Raw genomic sequence first — 27,947 nt, 5'->3', positions numbered from 1 at the left:
TTAAAAATAATTTCTTAGTCACCAATGGTTTTCCCTGTGTTTTTGGTTTGTCTGTGTTTGTCATATGGCTGGCTGTTTCTCTGTTTTGTTTTCCCATCAGCACTTCTATCTGCACTTCTGTTCAATGTTCTGTCTGTCTATAACTATGTGTCTCTCTCCCCCCCTTCTATCTCTCCCCTATAGCTGAAGGAGCAGCGAGAGCGTGAACGGCGGGCCAAGAAGGGTGGCGCCACGGACGAGGTGGGGGGCGAGTTTGACGACCTGGTGTCGGCGTTGCGCTCCGGCGAGGTCTTTGACAAGGACCTGTCCAAACTCAAGCGCAACCGCAAGCGTTCGGTCAACCAGCTAGTGGAAGGGGGTGGCCGCGAAAGACCGGTCACCAAGGTCAACTATTAATGACCCCTGGCCCCCAGGAGTCATAGGTGAAAGGGAGACAACAAACAATGTTGGCACTGTTTTCCTCACCGGTGAACTCTAGAGGTTAACGGTCAGAGGGTAAGATTGTGGGTGTTGGATTGCCGTTTTGATATAGCAGCCACACAACCCATCGGAAGGAAAGTAGATTTTTAGTTGACGAGAATTGCTCTTCTTCAAAACTCCACCAAGACACCTGACCCCATCTTCAGAAGTGGACTACAGACACTTAAACTGACTGACAGACAGACCACTGTGACATGACTCCCTTTCCTCTTTAGACCACCTCTCCATCCCCTTCTGACCACATCTCTCCAGAACTGTGCTCCATGTCTCTCTTTGTCTATCCCCCTTTCTCACTGTGCTCTTCCATTCACACACACACACACACACACACACGTACATACTGTAATCATAATAATTTTATATCACTCTTCATTACATAAAGGAAAGCTTTAGGGAGGGAAGAGGTGGTCAAAGTGGAAGCAGCAGGCAGCACATTGTCATCACGGTGTCTCGCCATCCACGCCGTCTGTGGTTTGGTAGTCGGACTCAATCAGATGAAGTTAGAGTTCCCTAATAGCCACTGGACTAGCTAGCCAACTACTCTTCACTAATACCAAAATGCAGCACCCACTTGGCAGTCACAAGACACACAATAGTAATTCAGGATTAGCCAGTCATGGTCATCTGTCATCTCTTTACACCTCTGTATTCTGGCTTCTCTCAATCCTCAACATCTTGAAAGTAGGTATAATCAAATCAATACAAAACATTACATACTAGCAAGCTAACATTAGTTTTCTAGCTAGCCAAAAAACAACTGCCAATTTCAGCCTTTAAAACATGCTGGATTCAGACTATAATAATAAGCTAATAGTTCATTCATAAAACCCAAAGTTTGCAGGGAAAAATGCTATTAAAGCTATTAATGACAACTATTTACAAAATATACAGGAGCTCTCTGCCTACCCGACCTTACGGTGCCATGGCAACCTATTCTATTTGTCCCTTGATGGGTTGCATCGCTCTGTGAGTTTTTGCTATTTGGTGTAATGACTGCTTGAGCCCAGCAGGGGGCAGTGGTTCTCTGTGGAGCCTCCTCTCTCGCTCTGTCTCTTACTCTCGTGGTGCTTATACTAGTTGGTAGTAGCTTTACATCTAGTAGTGAATGTAAAGACACAAGGAGTACTTCCCAAAAACTGCCAACATTTTTGCAGCAGATGCTTTGCTGCTGGTGTAGGCCCATGCAGGATTTGGGAGTAGGATGTTGAGGTGACACAATGGGGACTTCTGCTCAGGAGACGTGGCCACATCGGCTGCCTTTGGGAACACTCTCTTCCCAAGTGCCTCTACCATGTGGCATTCCCAAGGACTCACTCCCATACGGAATCTCACAGAACGAGAGCACAACACTTCCCAGTACAAATACGTGGGAGAGTACCCGTGCCCCAAGTTGACCTTTTACTATTAATTTGTCGTCAACAATTTGAAGAAGAGAAGGATTGTTTCGGCAGTACCCTGTGCCAAAATAACAGAAAAACACTATATACAGTGTTTGTCACAACACAACTGATTGGCTCAAACGCATTAAGAAGGAAAGAAATTCCACAAATGAACTTTTAACAAGGCACACCCGTTAATTGAAATGTATTCCAGGTGACTACCTCATGAAGCTGGTTGAGAGAATGCCACGAGTGTGCAAAGCTGTCATCAAGGCAAAGGGTGGCTACTTTGAAGAATCTAAAATATATTTTGATTTGTTTAACACTTTTTTGGTTTTCAACATTATCCCACATTTGTTATTTCATAGTTTTGATGTCTTCGCTATTATTCTACAATGTAGAAAATAGTCCAAATAAAGATAAACCTTGAATGAGTAGGTGTGTCCAAACCTTTGACTGGTACTGTGTATGTATATATATATATATATATATATATATATATATATACACACATACAAATACTAAAAGCTCTGCAATTAGGAAGCCGTTTATATATTTATATTTAGAAGCAAACGTCATCTGTCAAGTATCATCTGTGTTTCCTAACACATTGATAAAATGGTACATATTCCAATGGTGTTAACGCAATGCATTGTCACTTTTATCCTCTAATAATAATAATAATGTGCTAGGTTGGTTATACCACAAGCAGCTAACTCCATTCTGGTCAAAATGGTGGTTACTGGTACTAAGATTTGGGGGTCACGATTAAATAATAACAATAATACGTATAATTGAAGGGGCATCCTTTTTCTCGTCTCTTTTCTTTTGACTTTGTGATTTGCGACCATCCCATCCAGTGGGATCTCGGTGTAATTGTAACGTGAGGATGAATGTACACAGCACTTAAAATGGTGAACGATGTATTGGAGTGGTCTCAAAGCAAATAGGTAGCTAGCAAGTGTTGCGTGTAAAAGAAAATATGATGCGCAACTGACTATAGGACTGACAACAGGCAAAACAGACGAGCGGCGACACCTGTGTTTTTAGCCTGGAAAGACTTCCTCCCTTATTCCCCAGGTCCCCATGTATCTTTTGGCGTAAGGGGTCATTCCTCTGACCGTAAGCCAGTGGTTCAGACAACTCCATGGAAGAACAAGGCCACACAGTTCACATAGTGCAGCCCACTTGGGTATTTTATTTGTTTCTGTTTTGATTTATTCCTATTATCTAGTCATACACATTTCTAATACTTTAGCAGTAGGCAGGACAAAGGCTGCGTGTATGTGGACGTTTGGATCTTATGGCAGTCCTGGGGTTGGCCTGTATATGTTTGTCTGAGAGTTTGGGCTTCTGCGGTGAAGGAGGGAGGTTAGAGGGGAGAGCTCCATTCCTGGGGTCATGACTTCTCTTTGCCATGGGGGATTGGCTCCCAGACATAGTGGTTAGGGAGATGAGTCCAAGGGGGTAACTAAACCATACTGTGGTCTGGACTGTCAAATGAAGGGGCAGACATACTGTAAACCTTTTAGACTCAAAAACACCCACACATATTACATAGAAAATAAACATGTACAAATGTACACATTTTGTACATTGAAAATACACAAAAATACAGTCACGTGAGCAGTGCCTGACACATACTTAACCCCGCCCTACTCATTCACACACATAAACCCAGTCAAAAGAAAATTCCTTTCCACTAAAATTAAAGCATATATCCTTAGGGAGACATTGGAGCAGATTCCTGGAGGGCAAAAAGCCTGGGAACCCCCATGAAACCATGCTAGGGATCAGAGTGGAGCGGGCCCGAACACAAAAACAAACATGGCCACCGTCCGTCATCCATGTCACAACGCTGGCTCTCTTCATGCTGAGGCCGTGTAGCACAGGTCACCACTTTTTCACATCCATTGAACACAGGTCGAATTAGACGTTGAATCTCATGAAGATAAGGCACTTTTCAATAATTGACCATTCATTGCACAGGGGTGAGAGGAGGATGGGCAGTACTAATGGCTGGAATGGAATAGTATCAAACACATGTTTGATTCTATTTCGTTCCAGCCATTATATGAGCCCATCCTCCCTAATTAAGGTGCCACCAGCCACCTGTGGTCCAGTGCTAGAAAAGTTAGGCAATATTATGGTTATTCTTAGTTGATTACATCTGTGTTGTTCTATGATTGCCCCACCTGTTCTATGGTGATAGTTATACAGTATGTGTCCATATGTGAGGGGCCTAACAGTGCAGTAAGAGGATTGGCTTTTAAGGGTAAATTGGACACATTCTGTGCTAATCTCTTCATACGTGTTTAACCCTCCCTGGTGAATGGAGGAAGGCAGTGTTAAAGACATGTTTCTTCTACACCCAGGAACTGAGGGGGAAAAGGCAGGTCTGTCATTCAAATTGAGGACTAAATGGCGTGCCACTTCATATAGTATATTAACATGCGGCTCAATACTGCCCTATCTAAGCTTTAGAGACTGGACACTGGGTTGTGTGCAGTAGGCACGAAATGGAAGAAAACCCTCTGAAGCAGAGTGAAACATGGAGGTTCTAGCTGGTTGTACCTGTCCAATGAAAAACACACATTTTCGCTTTCCCCTCCTAAAGGTTTTGCTTAGTGAGCCCTAATGAACACAACCCGGGAAATTCTCAATAGCTTTTTATGAGACAAAGGGGGATGAATTAACAACCCATGTTGCCGTTTCGAAGCAGATACAACTCAAACGGGTATCCGGAGGTAGAACTAACAATCACACTGATCTCAAAATGAAGCAGAATCATCAATCTAATGGCATCACTGATGTAATTAATACCATGGGAACAATGAGAAAGAGGGTGTTATTTTGGATTTGTTTGATAAAACCAATTTTATGACAGTCCCACATGTATCTTAAACTAGACTGTGACGATTGCCTGTATTGAAGGCGTAACCAGCTAACAGAACTTAATTAACTCTCTCTTGTGGAAGACAATCTTGTAAAACACTTTGAAGTGATGTTGGGTATTTCCAATTGGGACACTGTTTGTGTGGCACACATCCCAAACAGAGTGAATTGATACAAGTCAAGTCACTGTCTGGTGGCAGAAGTAATTTTTATGCAGAGTAAGCATTTTACATTTTAATCGTTTAGCAGATGCCCTTGTACAGAGTAATTTAAATAATCCCACAGCACCCCCCCCCCCCCCCCCCCACCCGTAGGTTGTCCCACCTAGCTATCTTAAGATGAATGCACTAATTCAGATACTCTTTGAAGCGGTAGGGTTTTAGATGTTTTCGGAAGATGGGCAGGGACTCTGCTGTCCTAGCTTAAGGAGGAAGCTGGTTCCACCATTGGGGTGCCAGGACAGAGAAGAGCTTGGACTGGGCTGAGCGGGAGGGCCAAGAAACCAGAAGTGGTATGTAGTGCTCGGGTTGAGGTGGAGGGTTTGAGCATGGCCCAAAGGTAGGGAGGGGCAGTTCCTCTTGTTGTTCCGTAGGCAAATACCATGGTCTTGTAGTCGATGCAAGCTTTGACTGGAAGCCAGTGGAGTGTGCGTAGGGGAAGGGTGGTATGGGAGAACTTGGGAAGGTTGAACAGGCCGCAGCATTCTGGTTGCAGGGGTTTGATGGCACAAGCGGGGAGCCCAGCCAACAGCGAGTTGCAGACGGGAGATGACAAGTGCCTAGATTTGGACCTGTGCCGCTTCCTGTGTGAGGTAGGGTCATACTCTACGGACGTTATAGAGCATGAACCTGAAGGAGCGAGTCACTGCTTTGATGTTTGCAGAGAACGACAGGGTGTTGTCCAGGGTTATGCCAAGGTTCTTATACAGTACATTAAAAAAACATGGGCCCCTCCCATCCTCATCACTACCACGATTCCTCCTCTTAGCCACACTTTCCATCTATTCATTTTGGTTCACCTTTAAGTGCCTCGATCTATTTTGGATGTGTTCCTTTCTTGCCACCGGTATTTTTTCCGGAAATGTCTATGGTTATTAATATGGAACTGAGAAACAAAGTGGATAGGTTGGAAGTGTGCTGAGATTGGATAGAACCATGTCTACCCACCCTCTATTCCCATAATGTGTGTGTTATGGGTTGACATTGTGTTTTGCGCGATGGTGTTTAAAAGTACTACATCACCCATGTATTATTTTCAACCCAAAAGACACCCTATTCCCTTTATAGTGCACGACTTTTGACCAGGGCCCATAATGCTCTGGTCAAAGGTAGTGCACTATTATAGGAAAACGTGCCATTTGGGACTCAATCAATATGTACAGTGTGTCAGTTATGGTATTAATTTGGTTTCATACGGGAAACTGGAGTTTCCAAGGATTTAGTCATCTAACCATGAGATTTGCCCTTCCATCTGTGTGCTGAAATCCCTCTGGGGACCTTTCTCTATACATCCAAGGGAATAACAAAAGCTTTAATCTATCAATAATCAATCATTGGAGCTATCACACTGTGAGGTCCCGAAAAAACATTTCTGCGTTATGTACTTTTTGGAGAGGGTGAAGAAACGATCTTGTGTCAGTTAGCACTCACCCCACTCCACAGACGTTAAGTGTTGAACCAAAAAGAAAACCGACTCAAACTTTGTAGTGTTGCTCCCATTAGGAAAAAATATTAAGACCCAACTGAGAGGAAAAATCTAACATTTTGACAACATAATTTCCTCAACATCACTGTATAGTTGGGCATTTAGAGCTATTCTATTTTCCATTCTTTTGGCTTTTTATTTATTTTCATTCTTAGGCGAGCGATTTAGTAGTTGCTACTGGTAACACAGTTCATTGTACAACATTCGTTTAAACATTTTTTTTAAATCAAAGCTGAAATGATTCTTATGCACCATATGACCACAAGTATGTGGACACCTGCTTGTCAAACATCTCATTCCAAAATCATGGGCATTAATATGTAGTTAGTCCCCCCTTTTCTGCATAAACAGCCTCCAATCTTTTGGGAAGTCTTTCCACTAGATTTTGGAACATTGCTGTGGGGACTTGCTTCCGTTCAGCCACGAGCTTTAGTGAGGTCGGCACTGATGTTGTCAGATTAGGCCTGGCTTGCAGTCAGCGTCCCAATTCATCCCAAAGGTGTTCAAAGGGTGTTGAGGTCAGGGCTCTGTGCAGGCCAGTCAAGTTCTTCCACGGGGGCATTGTCAAGTTGAAACAGGAAAGGGCCTTCTCCAAACTGTTGCCACAAAGTTGGAAGCACAGAATCGTTTAGAATGTCATTGCATGCTATAGCATTAAAGATTTCCCTTCACTGGAACTAAGGGGCCTAGCCCGAACCATGAAAAACAGCCCCAGACCATCATTCCGTCTCCATCAAACTTTACATTGGCACTATGAATTGGGGCAGGTAGTGTTCTTTTGTGTGGCTGCCCGGCCTTGGAAACCCATTTCATGTTCATGAAGCTCCCAACAAACAGTTATTGTGTTGACGTTGCTTCCAGAGGCAGTTTGGAAGTCTGTAGTGAGTGTTGCAACCGTGGACAGATCATTTTTACGCGCTTCAGCACTCGGGGGGGGGGGGGGGGGTCCTGTTTTGTGAGCTCATGTTGCATACCACTTCGCGGCTGAGCCATTGTTGCTCCTAGATGTTTCCACTTCAAAATAACAGCACTTAAGAGTTAACCGGGGCAGCTCTAGCAGGGCATACATTTGACATCCTATGACGGTGCCACATTGAAAGTCACTGAGCTCTTCAGTAAGGCCATCCCACTGCCAATGTTTGTCTATGGAGATTGCACGGCGGTGTGTTCGATTTTATATACCTGTCAGCAACGGGTGTGGCTGAAATAGCCGAATCCACTAATTTGAAGGGGTGTCCACATACTTTTTTATATATATATAGTGTACTTACTGTACTGAGGGGTATTTTAACAAATCTACAGTATTATGTGTTTGTATAGGTATATGTTATTTTGGCCATTGACTGGCAGTGCGGAGTTTGAAGATAACATTTGAGAAAATGTAGCTTGTTGCTGAATGCACTTTTATTATGGGACATTTCCATTCAGACACCAATGTGGGCTACCTATTTGAGCCCCCAGGTGAAAGGGTGCAGCTTGTGGTGATTCTGTGGAGATAACCCCCGTTAGATGGAGAAAGAAAAAACGCAAGTGAAGTTGGGTACTCCGGCTGGAGTATAATTAGAGATTGAGAGGGCGGGACTTACGACATATGTGTTAGTAGGCAAGCATGGGCATCCCTCGTGGGGATGCTCCCGTTTAGCAAGATTTTTTGGTCCTCACTTTTCTTGTCTACATCACTTGCTTTGCATCTTGTGGCGTGTCTAGAATGTTAGTCCACCACCACATTTCTGTCTGATTATGCACTTGGCGTTGGCCCACATGCCCAAAGAGGGGTGCACAAAGTGTGATCTTTTGACTTTTCCTTTCATTTTAATGCCTGCAAAATGTTACACATTTGTATTGCTTGAGAAAAGTTGCACACGATTTTAAGAGGTTGTATAATTGTACGGAGTCAGTATTTTTATGGTTGATTTGACAAAACGCTCCACCGAAAAATGGACTGTTCTAAAAATTTTTTTTTTAAAGTACACCGTTCTCGTTTAAGATAAGGTAAAAAAGGTCCCCAAAAAAGTACACTGTTCTTGTTTAAGATAAGGTAAAAAGGTCTAAAAAAAAAGTACACGTTCTTGTTTAAGATAAGGTAAAAAGGTCCCCAAAAAAGTACTGTTCTTGTTTAAGATAAGGTAAAGGTCCCAAAAAAAGTACACAGTTCTTGTTTAAGATGAGGTAAAAAGGTCAACAACAAAAAAAGTTGAGGGATGTTCCATTTTCCTGTAAATTGTACCCCTATTTATTTGCCTTACTTAGTTTGCTATATTTTGTATGTATACGCAGCATAACAAAATGTTATAATAAAAATATATAAATAATTATACTGTGGTTCTGTGTATGTTGGATGGTTCCCGACTGAATGATTCTATATTAAAATCTTTGCTCACCTTGTCATTTTGTAGGGTTGCAATAAACTGTTGTCCCTTGCACTTTGTGTATTTCATTAATATCGTTCATGCTAATGCTGACCAACCATTTAAAGGTAGACACAGCGATATGACGTAGATGTAGAAAGTAACTGGCAGAGTGGGTCAATTTCCTCAACAACTAAGAGCACGAGGCTCTTTTTGGTCCCCTGTCTACCACACAAACCCATGCTCATGCGCAGATAGTGTGTGTGACTGTGTGTGATCTCAATATCTGCAGTGCTGCTCATGTCAACTTCATTTCACTGAGTTTACCTTTAACACACGCTGATACTAATTATCCTGTGGTCTAACAACTTACACCACATGATACCACAAGAAAAACAAGGGTACCAAAGCTAAAAACTGCCCTCTACTGGTGGGAGAAGGTAGTCACACTGTACACAGTGGGAGTGTCCCCATATCACTAACACTTTATACCCTCCTGAGTGGCACATGGGTCTAAGGCACTGCATCACAGTGCTTGAGGCGTCTCTACAGCCCCGGGTTTGATTCCAAGCTGTGTCATACCCAGCCGTGACCGGGAGACCCGTGAGGCGGCTCACGCCCAGCGTTGTCCGGGTTAAGGGAGGGTTTGGCCCAGCGTTGTCCGGGTTAAGGGAGGGTTTGGTCGGCGGGATTTCCGGTCCCTAGCTGGACGGTGTTTCCTCCGACACATTGGTGCAGCTGGCTTCCGGGTTACGCGAGCTGTGTCAAGAAGCAGTGCAGCTTGTTTTTTGTTGTATTTCATTAGGATCCCCATTAGCTGTTGCAAAAGCAGCAGCTACTGTTCCTGTGGTCCACACAAAACATGACATAATACAGAACATCAATAGACAAGAACAGAACTACATATATATTTTTTAAAGGCACACGTAGCCTACATATCCATGCATTTACAAAATATCTAGGTCAAATAGGGGAGAGTCTGATGCTGTGAGGTGCTGATTTATCTGTTTTTTTTAAACCAGGTTTGCTGTTTATTTGAGCAATCTGAGATGGGAGGAAGTTTCATGCAATCATGGCTCTATATAATAATGTATGCTTTCTTGAATTAGTTCTGGATTTGGGGACTCTGAAAAGAACCCTGGTGGCATGTCTGGTGGGGTAAGTGTGTGTGTCAGAACTGTGTGTAAAGTTGTCTGTTGGGATTTCCATCACATTGTTTCTTATGAAAAGAAGATATGCAGTCATTCTCTCCTCAACTCTTAGCCAAGAGAGGCTGGCATGCATAGTATTTATACCAGCCCTCTACAATGAAGAACAAAACATGGCACTCTGTTCTGGGCCAGCTGCAGTTTAACTAGGTCTTTCCTTGCAGCACTCGACCACACGACTGGACAATAATCAAGATTTGACTAAACTAGAGCCTGCAGAACTTGCATTTTGGAGTATGGTATCAAAAAAGCAGAGCATCTCTTATTACAGACAGACCTCTCCCCATCTTTACAACCATTGAATCTAGATGTTTTGGCCGTGACAGTTTACAATCTAAGGTAACGGCAAGTCATTTAGTCTCAACTTGTTCAACAGCCACACCATTCATTACCAGATTCAGGTCAAGAACTTAAGGATTGATTTGTACCAAATACAATGCTCTTAGTTTTATAGATGTTCAGGACCAGTTTATTACTGGCCACCCATTCCAAAACAGACAGAAACTCTTTGTTAAGGGTTTCAGTGACTTCATTAGCTGTGGTTGGCAGGGTCGTGTTTCGGAGGACGCATGGCTCTTGACCTTCACCTCTCCCAAGTCCGTAAGGGAGTTGCAGTGATGGGACAATACTGTAACTACCTGCAGAGATGGTTGTCCTTCTGGAAGGTTCTCCCATCTCCACAGAGGAACTCTGGAGCTGTCAGAGTGACAATTAGGTTCTTGGTCACCTCCCTGACGAAGGCCCTTCTCCCCCGATTCCTGTGTTTGGTCGGGCAGCCAGCTCTAGGAAGAGTCTTGGTGGTTCTAAACTTCTTCCATTTAAGAATGATTGCGGCCACTGTTTTCTTGGGGACCTTCAATGCTGCAGAAATTTGACTGTCAACTGTTGGATGTTATATAGACAGGTTTGTGCCTTTCCAAATCATGTCCAATCAATTTAAGTTAACACAGGTGGACTCCAATCAAGTTGTAGGATTATCGAGGATGATCAATGGAAACAGGATGCACCGGAGCTCAATTTTGAGTCCGATAGCAAAGGGTCTGAATATGTATGTAAATAAGGCATTTGTTTAAAAAAATGTATACTTTTGCAAAAACTTCTAAAAACCTCTTTTCCCTTTGTCAATATGTGCTTTTGTGTGTAGATTGAGGGGGAAAAATTATCAATTTTAGAATAAAGCTGGAAAAAGTCAAGGGGTCTGAATACTTTCCGAATGCACTGTATATAGAATATATTAACGTAGATATATGTTCTAGGTGATTTTGAGACAAAGGCACTGCTGGAAGGTCTACCAATGGCATGCCTTTCTTTTTGTGAGAAATTGAACTGGTCACTCATTAATTATATAGTATTTAGATTAGGGACTGCAAAAACTTTAATGACTAGTAAATGGTTTATAAATGTGGGAGTATTGATTAATAAATAAATGCCTTAAATTGTTTTACTATCTAGCCCAGTGGTTCACAAACTGTTGGTTGTAGAATGACAGTTGTGCATAGTTACAATTTATAATAAAGTATGCACAATTGTTTGTGTAGCTCGATAAACGTGTAGATTATTTGGACACAGAGCAAAAAAATATAATAAATTGGCACCATTGACTTGCATTGGTTTTGTGCCACAAATGCTATAAATGTAGTATTTGGAAACAGTGGTCAGGTAAACCAAAGCATCAACTACTGTCATACCTTGTAAATAGACTGCTTACAGGGTAAGGAGGGTAAGGGGTCATTTGAATGAACTACGACAGAAGTGTATTTGGTTCACTAGCTTGCTAGCTAGCGACAGTGCCTTCCGAAAGTATTCAAACCCCTTGACATATTACACATTTTGTGTTACAGCCGGAATTCAAAATGGATTAAATATAACAAATAATCTCACCCATCTACACACACTATTCCATAATGACAACGTGAAAACATGTTATTAGAAAGGTTTGCTAATTTATTGAAAGTGAAACACAGAAATCTCATTTTGATAAATATTCACACTACTGTAGAAATTACAGTTGAGTGAATCTTTCTGGGTAAATCTCTAAGAGCTTTCCACACCTGGATTGTGCAACATTTGCCCATTCTTTTCTAAATTATTCAAGCTCTGCCAAATTGGTAGTTGATCATTGCTAGATATCCATTTTCAGGTCTTGCCATAGATTTTGAAGTAAAGTTTTGTCAAAACTGTAACTTGGACACTCAGTCTTCTTGGTAACACGGTGTAGATTTGGCCTTGTGTTTTAGGTTATTGTCCTGCTGAAAGGTGAAATCACCTCCCAGTGTCTGGTGGAAAGCAGACAACCAGGTTTTCCTCTAGGATTTTTCCTGTGCTTAGCTCCATTACGTTGATTTTTTTCTCCTGGAAAATCTCCCATCCTTAACGATTACAAACATACCCATAACATGATGCAGCCACCACTATGCTTTAAAATATGGAGAGTAGTACTTAGTAATGTGTTATGTTTATGGCAAATCTAATAGCACTTATTCAGGACAAAAAGTGAATTGCTTTGCCACATAAAAAAAAAATCCTTATTGCCTTGTTGCAAACAGGATACATGTTTTGCAGTGGTGTAAAGTACTAAAGTAAAAATGCTTTAAAGTAGTTTTTTGGGATATTTGTACTTTACTATTTATATTTGACAACTTTCACTACATTACTAAAGAAAATCATGTATTTTTTACTCCTCACATTTCCCCTGACACCTAAAAGTACTCGTTACATTTTAAATGCTTAGCAGGATAGGAAAATTCACTTCAGAAAATTGTAGACCTCCACAAGTCTGGTTCATCCTTTGGGGCAATTTTCAAATGCCTGAAGGTACCACGTTCATCTGTACAAACAATAGTACGCAAGTATAAACACCATGGGACCACGCAGCCGTTGTACCGCTCAGGAAGGAGACTCATTCTGTCTCCTAGAGATGAACGTACATTGGTGTGAAAAATGAAAATCAGGATAATGTTTGACAAAAAGGAAAACCACATGCATTACACCAAATACTAGATTTGGGTGTGGTCTTTAAGTAAAAATAATGAGTGCAATGTTTACATATTAGCTTGTTTATTTAATTAGTATTCCAAAGGCACAGTGCTGAATAATGAACATAGAAAAGATAACAATTAGTAACTGGATATATTCAACAATCAGTGTACAGCACTTTACTGTGTGAAATTATCAAATTAATTTAGTGTAACCTTAGGACATGGGTGTCAAAATCATTCCATGGAGGGCCGAGTGTATTATCATTATTTACTTTCAATTTGTGTCCAATTAAGACCTAGACACCCAGGTAAGGGGACTAGTTCCTAACTAATCAGTGACCTTATTGATCAATCAAGTACAAGGGAGGAGCTAAACCCAGCAGACACTCATCCCTCCATGGAATGAGTTTGACACTTGCCTTAGAACATGAGGCAACAAACAGTAATTGACTCCGATTGTCTTATCACAGGTGTTTGAGAGGTTAACGCACACCCTAGTCCAGGGTTCCCCAACTGGCGGCCCGTGGGCCAAATGGTTTTATTTGAAAAATAAAATAGTTTGAGCCCAAAATGTGTGGAATTTATTGTTGGACTGTAAAAACACCAGGAAATCAGCTCCAAGTGATTTTATTTAAGAAATCTGTTCAAGTATTCGTGTTTGAAATGATTCAGTTTTAGTCAAACATACAGGTATCGGTTTGGGCTACTTGGAGTCGACAAATTATTTGTAATAATGTTCCGGGAACCCGACAATCCGCTCAAGAAAATAAAATCATCCCGCAGCTGGTTGATGATCCCTGCCCTAGTCCATATTTATTTTCTTTCCCAAAAAGGACTGTAGCCTCAACATTATGGGTGTATCACAAAAGTAGCTTCCTTGTCGCCATTCCTTCATCTGCACTGATTTGGAGAAAAAATGTGTGCAGGTTGGCAGGTCTGCAGATGTACTGTACAGATAAACATTTCTGATCATAAGAATCTGGTACAATGGAAGGACCAATACTGATCAGCAAGTCATGGCACAGCCTACCAGCCAGACAAGATGATGGACTTCATCAGTGGATGAAGATGGACTTCATCAGTAGATGACTTGCAGTGAGGCATTTCCTGATCCTCAAAAAAATGTGAGATTTTGAAAGGAGATGTACCATGCAGGTTTGGGGTCAATTTCATTTTTTATTCAGTCAACTTGGGAAATGTAGTTATCAATTCACCACCTGTGTTAAACCAACTTTTTTTTTTTTTTGTATAGATCAGGTAAGAGTTCAACTAAAACAACCACGCATGTGTTCCCCCTATGCTGGGGCGGCAGCGTAGCCTAGTGGTTAGAGCGTTGGACTAGTAACCGGAAGGTTGCGAGCTCAAACCCCCGAGCTGACAAGGTACAACATCTGTCGTTCTGCCCCTGAACAGGCAGTTAACCCACTGTTCCCAGGCCGTCATTGAAAATAAGAATGTGTTCTTAACTGACTTGCCTGGTTAAATAAAGGAAAAAAAAAAAATAAAAAATGCTCATAGACCCAGAATTTCTGCAATGGCGGCCATCAAAATGTTGGCTATTGTTTGTGTATTTCACACTGTTGGGGTAAAAATCAGAGTATAATGCTTGTAAACCCCAATACAAGTTCATGTCATCGTCACCAATCAATTGCATTACACTTAAAAATGACTACCACCACCGATTTCTATATGGCATGCTATGCTACCAGTTTACACAAGCATTTAAGTTCTAAACCCGAAAAGAACAACTTCTAGATATCATACAGCAAAAACATCCAAATATATCAAATTCAGATTTTAGTTACCACATTGTGGGCCTGTTATTAAATATAAATAATGACGGATTTGATGAATATCCACTTTGTTAGATATGGTCTGCATTCCATTGATCCCTTTACCGTATGTACTGACCCCCAAACCTGGTGCCGTGGAGATCATTTTCCAGTTAGTGGTTAGGGCTCACGTTGGAAGTCCTTTTTCCCCGCTCATCTAGCTTGACGTCTGTGATGGTGATGTTGTGACTCACCACCTTGCACATGACGTAAAGCGTCAACGATGCCACTGTGACCGCAGTCAGTGTATCCCCATCTGGATATCACAGGCTGGTACAGCCTAGGCGGTTGCAGTAACAACAGCCGCATGGCATCGAGGTCGAAGCCGACAGAGGACCGGTCTAAGGGCGGCAGGTTGCAAAGCGGGATGAGTGCGCCCATGTTGCCTGCGTCACCCTTGGCTAAATGGTTGTTCCGGAGCAGGCGGAAGGCAGTGGGGCCCAGGTGACTGGTAGCTGTGGTGCTTCGATGTGTGGGGGGGTTTGCTGCCCACATCCTCCATGGAGGCTTGGCTTTAGGCATCTGTGTGGGTCAGTAGGGCAGTGGTGGTGTTGTCCGGCTTGGGGGGAGTCAGAGGAATTTGCGCCCACCCCCAAGTGTGTGGGGGTGGGTGTGTTGTGTGTGTTGTTTTGAGTTTGGCTTGGAGGTCATCTCTGGAGGTTTGTCTGTGGCACTGCCTTATGCTATGCTGGCTTAGGTGGGGCCCTGTTTTAGCGTTTCTCAGTAGTGTGCGAAGGGAGGGAATCTCAGGGCTCTTTGTAGAGGCATTCTTTATTAAGTTTGGATTCCTGGCAAGTGTGTACCTGAGACAGTTTATGTCATTGTGACTCAATGCATTTGTGTGCATGTCAGAATCAGCAGCCTTGGTTTGAGAACTGGGGGTTGTCAGTAAGTCATCAATCCCATATTCTCTGCGTGGCCAGTGGCACCACTGTAAAGGATTCTTTTGACAATATGGAAGCACTGAGGGCTCCTTCAACACTGGTGGGTTCCCGAACAGCTGACATCAGGCAGCACTGTTAAAACTGTGTAGCCGGAATGGCACGATACATCCTTATTGGGTTGGCCACTTCCACTTCTGGAGTGGTACAGTTGGAGGGCCTTAGCTGAGGTGAGGACTGCAGGATCTGGGACATAGACGAGGGAGGACCACTGGCAGACTCTGGACTTGGGCAGGGACAGGGGCCTTTGGGGTGTGGTGTCTGAGACAGGGATGAAATTAAGATTAGCGTTTAGGGAGTCAACGTTTAAAACAAAACAAAAACAGATTGCAATATTACCATTATTGCCATTCGATCAGTAATTTTACTTAAGTTGATTTCGAGGTAAAGGCCTCGATCCAAAAGTGGATCATTGGTTTCCCATTTTGTACACCAGAAGAATACGATGCAGCTGGTATCACCACTCAGAGGTCGCTTCTGTGGGTTCGTGGGCAGTGCCATTGAGGGCTTTCACCATTTAGGAGAAGTCTGGGTGGGACTTGCTAAACAGGAGGGGTCAGCCAATGATTTATACTCCTTTGCAAACATTCCATCAAAGATGGTGGATAAAATTAAGATGAACGACTCAAGACGTTTACCATGTACATTTTTTTCAAGGTTCATGTAAGTGGGCAATCCCTCTCTCTCAGTTCCTCCATAATCTCTGGCATGTTCATACGAGAGAGGGAACTGCTGGCTCTGGTCTACTTATTGTCCATCCCCGTTCGCACTCACATGACCAGAAAATGTGCCGGTGAGATGTCTCCTTTCCATGCCCCAGAGAAGGTAGAGGAGGTCTTGCTTTCTTTACTGTCTCTGACTCCATTAACTGCAAGTGGCAGTAAATCAGCCCGTTCAGACTATACACACTCCAGCACAGTAGGTAGTGGAATGCACCTTTTCAGTTTATTAATGAACTTCCAATACTCATAGAAGTAGAAAAATCTGCAACCTAGTACAACTGTTTTCACTTAATCAAATTCAATCAAATGGACTGAGGGTACGAGATTAGAAGGAGAGCGAAGATCAGAGTGGGAGTGAAGGAGAGAGAGAGGGAGGAGAGGGGTAGAGGAGAGAAAGAGGGGAAGCGAATGAGTGAGTGTTACGTACAGCCGCGTCACCCACCGATGAGGATCATGGGTCTGTTTTTCATCTGGGAGATGCTGAACATGCCTGTGGGGAGGGACGGGGAGAAAGAGTGAGTTTTTGTGAGGACTTCAATGGAAAAGGTGGGCAAGATAAAAGATAAACAAATTATGATTTGTGTGGGAGCCTCACCTACCACCGTCTCTACCTGTTCTTCCCTCTAAATTCTGAGTCCCATTCTACATTTCAACCTGTCTGAAAAAAACTAAATGTGAGGACTTTGGAGCCCCTGGGATCCTTTACAAGAGAATACACACACAAAACTTTGGACACACCTTCTCATTCAATGGATTTTCTTTATTTTTACTATTTTCTACATTGTAGAATAATATCGAAGACATCAATACTATGAAATAACACATATTGAATCATGTGGTAAGCAAAAAAAGTTTAAAATAAATAAATCATTTTAGATTCTTCAAAGTAGGCACCCTTTGCCTTGACAGCTTTACCTACTCTTGGCATTCTCTCAACCAGCTTCACCTGGAATGCTTTTCCAACAGTCTTGAAGGAGTTCCCACATATGCTAAGCATTTATTTCCTGCTTTTCCTTCACTCTGTGGTCCAACCCATCCCAAACCATCTCAATTTGGTTGAGGTTGGGTGATTGTGGAGGCCAGGTAATTTGTTGCAGGACTATCACACACCTTGGTCAAATAGCCCTTACAAAGCCTGGTGGTGTGTTGGGTCATTGTCCTGTTTGTCCCACTAAGCGCAAACCAGATGGGATGGCGTATCGCTGCAGAATGCTGGGAGGTAGACATGTTGGTTAAGTGTGCCTCGAATTTTAAATAAATCACTGAGGGTCACCAGCAAAGCACCCCCACACCACCTCCTCCATGCTTCACGGTGGGAATCACACATGCGATCCTCCATTCACCAACTCAAAAAGGACATGGCGGTTGGAACCAATAATCTCAAATTTGGACTCATCAGACCAAAAGGACAGATTTTCACCGGTCTAATGTCCATTGCCTGGGTTTCTTCGCTTTAGTAGTGGTTTCTTTGCAGCACCACGAAGGCCTGATTCACGAAGGCCTGATTCTCTGAACAGTTGATGTTGAGATGTCTGTTACTTGAACTCTGGAGCTTTTATTTGGGCTGCAATTTGTGAGGCTGGTAAGTAATGAACTTATCCTCTGCAGCAGAGGTAACTCTGGGTCTTCCTTTCCTGTTGCAGTCCTCATGACAGCCAGTTTCATCATAGAGCTTGATGGTTTTTGCTACTGCACTTAAAGAAACGTTCAAAGTTCTTGAAGGTAATGATGTAATGTTATTTCTCTGCTTATTTGAGCTGTTCTTGACATATGGACTTGGTCTTTTACCAAATAGGGCTACCTTCTGTATATTACCCCTACCTTGTTACAACACAACTGATTGGCTCAAACTAAGTCTAAGGATTTCAAATGACTGGGACTACAGATGTCATAGATGTCGATCCACAGCATCCCAAACAGGCTCAATGGGTGACATGTCTGGTGAGTATGCAGGCCATGGAAGAACTGGAACATTTTCAGCTTTCAAGAATTGTGTACAGATCCTTGCGAAATGGGGCCATCATGCTGAAACATAATGATGGTGGCGGATGAATGGCACAGCAATGGGCCTCAGGATCTCGTCACGGTATCTCTATGCATTCAAATCGACCTCGATAAAATACAATCGTGTTTGTTGTCCGTAGCTTATGCCTGCCTATACCATGACCACACCACGGGGCACTCTGCTCACAACGTTGACATCAGCAAATCACTCGCCCACGCGATGCCATACATGCTGTCTGACATCTGTCCAGTACAGTTGAAAAGCACACTTATTCAGCGTGCCAGTGGACATCATGAGCATTTGCCCACTGAAGTCGGTTACGACGCCAAACTGCAGTCAGGTCAAGACCCAGGTGGGGACCACAAGCACACAGATGAGCTTCCCTGAAATGGTTTCGGACAGTTTGTGCAGAAATTATTCTGTAGGGGTGGCTGGTCTCAGACGATCCCGCAGGTGAAGAAGCTGGATGTGGAGGTCCTGAGCTGGTGTGGTTACAGTGGCGTGCGGTTGGGAGGCCAGTTAGACCTACTGCCACATTCTCTAAAACAACCTTAATTTCTCTACTAACATTAAATTATTCGGCAACAGCTCTAGTGGACATTCCTGGAGTCAGCATGCCAACTCCCTCAAACATCTGTGGCATTGTGTTGTGACAAAACTTCATATTTTAGAGTGGCCTTTATTGTCCACAGCACATGGTGCACATGTGTAATGATCATGCTGTGTAATAATCTTCTTGATATGCCACACCTGTTAGGTAGATGGATTATCTTGGCAAAGGAGAAATGCTCACTAACAGGGATGAAAACAAATTCTGAGAGAAATAAGCTTTTTGTGCGTGTGAAACATTTCTAGGATCTTTTATTTCAGTTCATGAAACAGTTTTATGACTTGGACCTAGACTTAGCACTCGGGTACCGCTTGCCATCTGGTAGCTGAGAGAACAGTCTATGACTAGGGTGGCTGGAATCTTTGACAATTTTTAGGGCCTAGCCGTTCCTCAGCTATTGTATGTGTGTTGAGGTCGCCTACCACTATTAGCTGCCAGTGTACAGTATAGCGCATGTGCCATTTTCTGCTATTGCTTGTATACATTTGCTGCTATTTATGTCATATCATAAACATCATATCACAATGCTTGTCCAACAGATCGAGGCCATGGAGAGGCCCCCCATGAGGATGCTGTCACCCTAGCCAACCAGAGTTTATACATGCACGCACTACTTTCCGTTTTTTTCCCCGTTTCACTTCACCAATTTTGTGTATGTCGATTACATGAAATCCAAATAAAAATCCACAGGTTGTAATGCAACAAAATAGGAAAAACACCAAGGGGAATGAATACTTTTGCAAGGCAATGTATCTATGTATGTACAGTTATTCATGTTTTCAAGTACTGGAGACAAATAATGCATTCCAATATACTGTTGTATTTGGAGCATGTGACAAATAACATTTGATTTGAAACATGTTATCAAAATGGCTATTGCAGGAGTAGTGGACCAACATTCTCACTGGGATGAAACAGTAATCACTAATTCCTTACGATAAGAAATTGCCAAAATGTACGACAGGGTGTTACATTCAGCAAGGTAACAGGCAGAATCGAAAGCGATACAGCTACTACCCATGTCTCTGACCAGCCGACCAGTAACAATACCTGGATAATGTGACATGGCGACGTGTGTGGAACCAATTTTGGGGTTGGAAGAATCTATGCGAAATGCCAAGGGAATGGATTGAAAAAGTTAACTAATTTAAAATGACAAGGCCGAAAACCTTAGAGAGACCAGTCATGGGGAAAAGAGAAACCAGTCATATACGGGAGTAAATCGTTAAAATTGGTGGCGAGATAAATGTTGGTGTCCAAGCGTAGTACATGCTAAATAAAAGGCACGTAAATGTTGGGTTGGATTAAAACAAACAATTCAATGAGTGGAGGGAGGACAGTGGACTTCTCATTATCATGTTTGTTTGGGTTGCTGATTAAGATTAGCATAGTGAATGCTAACGAAATGTACACTTTCTCTTCCAGGAGAGTATGGGGTGTCATTATCTCGCTCTCTTAGAAGTGAAATTATGCCGTTGTATAAAGGCATCCCGATTTAGCAGTAAAGGGGGCTCCCAAATAATTAAGGCCTGGCTATTGGTTTCTTTGTTTTTGCCCTACATTTTACCACACACTCATCTCACCATTTATGAATATTTGTTAGCGGTGTTAATACAGTGTCTGATTTATTGTGTGGAGTCTTACTGACTTTATTGTCCCCATGGGGAAATGTTGTTGCAGTGTCATGTACACATTTAAAGTGGCATTTAAATATAAAACAAAATTGACAATACAACTTTCATAACAGTTACGCACCAATAAAAATAGTAAGAAATAAGAAATAAAACGAACCTGCTTTCCTTACGGAGTCAATGGGAACATTCGCCTGAGTTATTTAGGAGTGATATCACACCTGGCACAAATGATTGTCTCGTTCTATTTTTCCTGCTGAGGGGTGCCCTATACCTGCGCCCAGAGGGGAGTAATTCAAAGTCCAGGTACAGGGGGTGACTTGGGTCTAAAATGATTTTGTGAGCCTTACGGAGGGCCCTGACCTTAAAGATCTCATCCAGGCCTGTCTGTTTGACTCCAAGTACCTTGCTTTGCTGTGGTAATAATCCTTCTCAGCATGTTTCTCCGGCTGACAGTGGCATTGCCAAACCAACATGATACTTCCATCATGTTCGACACGAAGATGTCAGATTCAAACCTTAAGAAGAAAACAATCAGTCTTCTGAATTGTATATTGGGTATGCAGAATGATGGAAATGTTTTTAAATGGTTTCTGAAGTAGAGGGAAAGAAAATACTTAAATGGGGTTGAACGACCTTTGTCCTGACTTTTTGGTGGGGCCTGATCAACCTCACTAGAAAAGAGACACATTGGATGAGATTGAAGTATATTATGAAGAAGTGTGTAGCTGTTATTTTTTGGGATCTTGTTTTTGTCGTGATACAAATCTCACTAGATTGGGTCTGCTGTATGGTCGGGATTTCTCCCTAAGGGTTAGCTCTCTAACTCCCTGACCCGGTAACTCTGTTGTGAGGTCGCCAGTATGATTAGGGAGAATAAGCCAATTTGGAAAATGGTTTCAACAGTGTGTCGGTATGCTCTTTGACATTAGTCTTAGGAATGTTGTTTTAGCTAATAATTTGTCACATGGTAAATAGTTTTGGATTTTCTGAATCAGAAAAGCCTCAAACTGTTGTTTTGGTCTGATCTCTCGAAGTTATGGCGATAGTGACTACTGATGGTGGTCTATATGCATGGAAGGAATAATACGACGAGAACAGTGTGAGCTTCACCCCCCCCAAATGGCTGAAGAAATGGTGTTCACTACAGCCCTGTTCTGCACCACTACTGCTGAGACCTGAGTCCGAGCCAGCAACCTGTGTGCGAGCGGCAGGAGTGCAGCCTGAGACAGAGTATGTGGAGTGAGCATGGAGAGAGATCACGTCCAAACCTCTCATGCTGCTGGTGTACTGGTGGTAAAAAGGACCAGACAGGATGGACTGCACAGAATGGTGGTACTGCTCAGGTGAAAGATTCATTGGCTTGGGAAAATCTGATTATTCCCCAGATATTGAAATCAGGACATTATCAATGGCCATCAACTGTGATATGCATGAAACGTATGTGCCGTTGGGAATACGTACTGTAATGCTATTTGAAGAAGAAAATGAAGATACGCCAGAAGAAGTGTGCCGGGAATGAAAGGGAAATTGATTTAGGGTTGCTCTAAACCAGTGGCCGCCAACCGGTCGATCAAGGCACTCCTAGTCGATCACCAAATATTTATGTAGCAAAGCCAACAAACGATAAAGGATGGCGCTCCATTTTTTAAAATCGTGTTGAGCTGTTGCCGATAGGTGCACTTGATTCAACAGTCTTGCACACCGGGTAGCAAAGTGTTCCCATGAGACAAACTCCGCCTTCCCGGCGGACCTGCAAATCTGTGACTAAATCGAGTGCACATAATGCGCTGCACAATCGAATAGCTCAAATCACCGTGGCTACAGCCAAGTTCCATGACCCTGGCCACAGCCAAGTTTAATAGAATACTAGCCTATGTAAGATGTAATTACTTTTAAAACCATGACCACAGAGAGACTCAACGAATACAGCAAAGAGCTGCTGTTTTTATGAGCGAGTTCATGTTTAAGTTCATATTCAGCACGGTCACTATTTTTATTGAACACTATTACAAAACCCGCTTCTCCATAGTTCCGCTCGGGTTGCAGCTGCAATGAATGAGTAGCCAAGTATTGATAGCCATGCATTTTATTATTATTATCGATTTTAATATTCAGGAATGTTTAACTTTCTCCGGTCATAGGAACAACATGAATTTGTGCATGAGGCAGATGTGGTGCGACTTGAGTTTTGCCATTAGGTGAAAGACGGTGTCCCCTCTCTCTGGTCAGTCTCACTGGAGGAAAGGAAGGAGAGAGCAGGGACCGTGAGAGGAGGTTGGGGGAAAAAAAAGAAGAAAAAAAAAAATCGCTTTGAACTCGGAATTCCAAGTTGGAAACTCGGGCATCTTTCCAGAGCTCCGACTTTTCGACCTGAAGATCACTGACGTCGTGATTTGATCTCATTGACCATCAGATGCAGGTACCTTCAGTCCAGTTTAATATAAAAGCTCATTATTTTTAATTCATGCTCCACAGTGCCTCAAGTGCTAAACCAACTGATCTATTTTGTTATCAAAGCACGAGTTTTGAAATATAATATGGTCTGATTAGCAATATTTGCAGGCCAGTCATATAGCCAATATGTGATAATGTACTAGGCCTACTGCCCAAACCTCATTCTTACAAAACTGTTTGTGTGAGGTTAATGTAAACAAAAACACCTGAGCAGTAATCTCAGCTTGCTTTTTGACTGTGAAAGTGATCTCGAAAAGGTTGGTTACCACTGCTCTAAACTGTTTATTTGGGCTATCAGGTTGATTTTGGAGGTCTACATACTGGAAAATTCAGGTGCATTGAGATACCGATCTGTTGTTAACATGCCTGTATGTGTTCTCTGTTTGTAAATGTAAATTCCGACAGTGTAGTGTGTGAAGTTGGAGGTCTTGAATTTGAGTGATTGACAGTCCTTAGTGCTTCAAGTTTAGTCTTTCTAAATTTGGGTTGGATAATTTATCAAATGTTTAAATTATGGTTTGGAAAGGAGCAAAAGGAGGAGAGCACAAAGTGAGTGGACGGTGCACTGCTCAAATTTGAGTCTAGGGAGTGTTTTCCTTCCTTCAAACCTCATCTTTTAGTGACCTCTGAGAGGGAGGTTAGAGAACCCACTAGATAGCTTGAGCTAACCATGATGTACTTGATAGTAGGGGTTTAGTTTTACCATGTTATCACAATCCTAAAGTGCATCAATACATATGGCGACACAGTACAATTCATTACGTGCAAGGCTCATAGTCTGTCTTGCTTTGATACCCGAGAATGAAGGAAACTAGCATCCCATTGGCATAAAACAGAACGGATGGAAGGTTCTTTTCCCAGTCTCATTGGCATTAAGGGTGGTGTGAAATTATTCTCTTCCCTGTTCAAGTCAATATGTTTTCTAAGTGTCGTGGGAACATCAGAATGATCATTGATCCAGAGGGACTGTTGGAAATTGACTTGGAATGTTTTAGTATGTTTATAATTATATAAAAGTAGAGAAGCAGTAGTAACTAACGTGTTATGGGTTAGATGGAATGATTAATGATTAATGTGCAAATGTATTTGTGGCCGGAAGCAAGGTGCATGTGTTTGAGACAGAATGTTTGCATAAGGGGACAGACATCAGTGTATTCTGTGGAGTCTCAAAAACCAAAGCGTTAACCTTACAGGAAATTGGGAAAGCAGAATTTCATATGACGGCCGGATATTTGTGTGGCTAATAAATTAAGGAAGTGGGTAAGAGTCTCTGGGGAACGATACCACTTCTCTATGTATATTGTTACAGGGGATAGCTCATAGTAGAGGAAGGACAGCTAACTGTGCACAATATAGAGACTACTATGAAGTCAAACTGAATGTCACACATACCCAGATCATGGTGAGTAGCAGAGATAGTGTTGTCATTTCAGACACTATTGTCAACTTTCAATGAGGGGTTCGTCAAAGAAGGTACAAAGCTTAAAAGAAAATCCACAGATCCCTGTATACAGGAGGCCACACCCCCGAAGGGGAAGTTTGCTGTAATAATAGAATCACATCTCTTGCAGAGTGTGATTAAGAAACATGTGACTCAGAGTTTTGTAAGGCTGGCCAGTCTTCCAACGCTACTAATATCTCCCCCATTCATAACAGCCAGCTAACACTTGACATATCTCCCAGAAGATTGGGACTGAGTGACGGTAAACGGAAAGTGTCAGAAGGTGGCTGCTTATCAACCGTTGGGACCCGAAGGTTACACTGTAATGAGGGTGTTCACAAAGGGTTGGGGTGAACAGGTCGTGGCTTGGGTGGTTGATGTCCTTGATGATCTTTTTGGCCTTCCTGTGACATAGGATGCTGTAGGTGTCCTGGAGGTCACGCAGTTTCCCCCGGTGATGCGCTGGACAGACCGCACCACCCTTTGGAGAAACCAGTGGTTGAGGGCGGTGCAGTTGCCGTGCTAGGCGGTGATACAGCCCATCAGGATGCTCTCAATTGTGCATCTGTAAAAGTTTGAGGTAGGGAGAACCTGAAAGATTCAGTCCTAGATCTATCAGTTTACCACAAAGGCAATAGAAGAGCAGGAGACAGATTCAATGCAATAGATATTCTCACAGCAGTCGCTGTAGGGACAGTGGCTGAAGGAGCGGTAGTAGTGCTGAAAGATGCTATAGTAAAAAGTGATCTTTTTAGGGCCTTCATTTTTGTGGAATCCAGCAGAAAATTATTCCAAAGCCAGAGTCAGGCGAAGAGATAATGGGAATCATCAAACTTTGGTTTGTCTTTGCATATATAATTATGCATAGCTTAGCACATTATTAATACTTGTTACGTTGTATGTTTCTTTTTGCTTTTAAAGTCTTGTGCTATCACCCTCTTAGAAACCAGGAGGAAAGTTAAAACTTCAGCTGAAATGTCATTATCAGTTGTCCGAAGAAAAGGGGAAATAAGAGTGTACATAGTGTAAATATAGATAAGAGGCCATAAGTCTCAGTGGTGTAAATATATTAACTGAATGTTAATGTTTTATTTTTTTGTTCATCTTTTTGTTTATTTACAAATAATTTCAAAGTTTATGATGTTGAACAGTATGGGAATTACTATTCAAATAGGAGGAACTGTTGGGTTGTAATTTGAAATACATGCTACACCAGAAGTTAATGGTTATATGTAGGAGGAATGTATATGGTGAGGTTGGATAAGAGCCAGGGGAATGTTAATAAGTAAGGGAAAAGGCAATCACATGGTTGCGGTCACTGATGAGGGTGGATAAGTGAGGAATGGGGGCCGAGGTCAGATCAGGTAACATGAAGAGAGAAGGAACAGTTCATTCCTCACATCACTTAACTTATTGACAAGCAACAAAGATGTATAGTGTTTACAGAAAAGGAAGAGACTGTAACAGGGGGTAAAAATACTGGTGCTTTGTCTTTTCAGCTGTTTGACACATTGGGTGAATAAACTTGGTTTGAGCTTTTCTTAGTTGTCCGTTAGTTTTAACTCTGATAATGCACGGTTAGGTTCTAATTAAACAGAGTAGTAATAAACCTGGGGCAGCAGATAGTCTAGCGGTTAGAGCAGTGGGCCAGTAACTGAAACATCGCTAGTTACAATCCCCGAGCCGACAAGGTGAAAAATCTGTTGACGTGCACCTTGAGCAAGGCACTTATCCTTAATTGCGGCATTGATCTTGGCAGACCCTGGCCGTGATCCCACTCTCTGAGGGTGTCTCAGCTGGAGTGGGATATGCATTTAAAGAAATATATAAAATAAAACAAATGCATATAACAATAATAAATATAAGGAAATATTTAAGCATTCACCTAATTATTATTCACTAAGAATTAAATGGGGAGGGACTTGTCCAATAAGAAACACTCCTTTTTGTTGACAAAAAAGTATTCCATTGCAAAATGTTTTGCTATGGTGTGCACTAATGAATATACCCAAGGTAAAGTGCTCTTACTACCTGCATGTTGTTTCTTCTTCCTGCCCACGGCGGCGCCAATGATATCCAGCAGCTTCTGGTCAGAAGCTCCAGAGCGCAGAACGTCTCTCAGGGACACCTCCGTATTCCCAAACAGACACACCTAGGGATGGGAAAGAGGTGGAGTCACTAACACACACACACACACTGGGGACAGAACAAAGGACGAGTAACACACACACACACACACACACACAACTGATGCAAGTACATCAGGGATCAACTAGATTCAGCCGTGGGCCAATAACATAATACAAAAATTTATTTTTAAGACTGCAAATTGACCCTAAGAAGCCTTCAAAATAGTAGAAATATTTACGCGTTCAAAAGTTTGGGGTCACAGAACAGTGCAAACTGGCTCTAACCAGAATAGAAAGAGTGGGAGACCCCAGTGCACTACTAGTTTGTGAAACAGAGGCCTCACAAGTCCTCAACTGGCAGCTTCATGAAATAGTACCTGCAAAACACCAGTCTCAAAGTCAAGCGTGACGAGGCGACTCCGGGATGCTGGTCTTCTAGGCAGAGTTCCGCTGTCCAGTGTCTGTTCTTTTTTTATTTTTTTATTTTGCCTATCTTAAGATTTTTCTTTACAACTCTGCCTAGAAGCTGCCAGTTGAGGACTTGTGAGGCATCGGTTTCTCAAACTGGACACTATGATGTACTTGTCCACCGGGGCCTCCCGCTCTTTCTATTCTGGTTAGGGCCAGTTTGCACTTTTCTGTGAAGGGAGTAGTACACAGCGTTGTACGAGATCTTCAGTTTCTTGGCAATTTCTCGCATGGAATAGCCTTAATTTCTCAGAACAAGAATAGACTGACGTGTTTCAGAAGAAAGTGTTTTGGCCACTTTGAGTCTGTAATCGAACCCACAAATGCTGATGCTCCAGATACTCAACTAGTCTAAAGAAGGCCAGTTTTATTGCTTCCTTAATCAGAACAACAATTTTCAGCTGTGCTAACATAACTTCAAGGGTTTTTTAATGATCAATTAGCCTTTTAAAATGATAAACTTGGATTAGCAAACAACGTGCCATTGGAACACAGGAGTGATGGTTGCTGATAATGGGCCTCTGTATGCCTATGTAGATATTCCATCAAGAATCTGCCGTTTCCAGCTACAATAGTAATTTACAACATTAACAATGTCTGCATTGTATTTCTGATCAATTTGCTGTTATTGTAATGGTCAAAAAATGTGCTTTTCTTTCAAAAACTAGGACATTTCTAAGTGACCTCAAACTTTTGAATGGTAGTGTATACAAAAAAAA

General features: G+C 42.3%; 2 protein-coding genes across 5 annotated transcripts in view; one reads left to right on the top strand and one right to left on the bottom strand.

Moving 5' to 3' along the window:
• daam2 (dishevelled associated activator of morphogenesis 2) overlaps positions 1-8,773 on the top strand; it is a 222,304-nt gene extending 213,531 nt beyond the window's left edge. Inside the window, 1 exon segment of the mRNA XM_029641047.2 lies at positions 184-8,773. Within this exon segment, the coding sequence (XP_029496907.2) occupies positions 184-396 (213 nt within the window). The 3' untranslated portion in view covers positions 397-8,773.
• A 4,281-nt stretch (positions 8,774-13,054) lies between these two features.
• Positions 13,055-27,947, bottom strand: part of mocs1 (molybdenum cofactor synthesis 1) — a 51,556-nt gene continuing 36,663 nt past the window's right edge. Inside the window, exons 9-11 of one of the 4 annotated variants that reach the window (XM_065012888.1) lie at positions 26,663-26,783; positions 16,930-16,977; positions 13,055-16,026 (exon numbers count right to left, since the gene is read on the bottom strand). In XM_065012888.1, the coding sequence (XP_064868960.1) occupies positions 15,800-16,026; positions 16,930-16,977; positions 26,663-26,783 (396 nt within the window). In that variant the 3' untranslated portion in view covers positions 13,055-15,799. The other 3 variants (XM_029641046.2, XR_010461714.1, XM_065012889.1) reach the window with 3 other exon arrangements.

This window comes from Oncorhynchus nerka, linkage group LG28, assembly GCF_034236695.1.
Source record: "Oncorhynchus nerka isolate Pitt River linkage group LG28, Oner_Uvic_2.0, whole genome shotgun sequence".
NCBI lineage: Eukaryota > Metazoa > Chordata > Actinopteri > Salmoniformes > Salmonidae > Oncorhynchus > Oncorhynchus nerka.
Note: the sequence above shows the minus strand (reverse complement) of the source record. Positions and strands in the feature narration are given on the sequence as shown.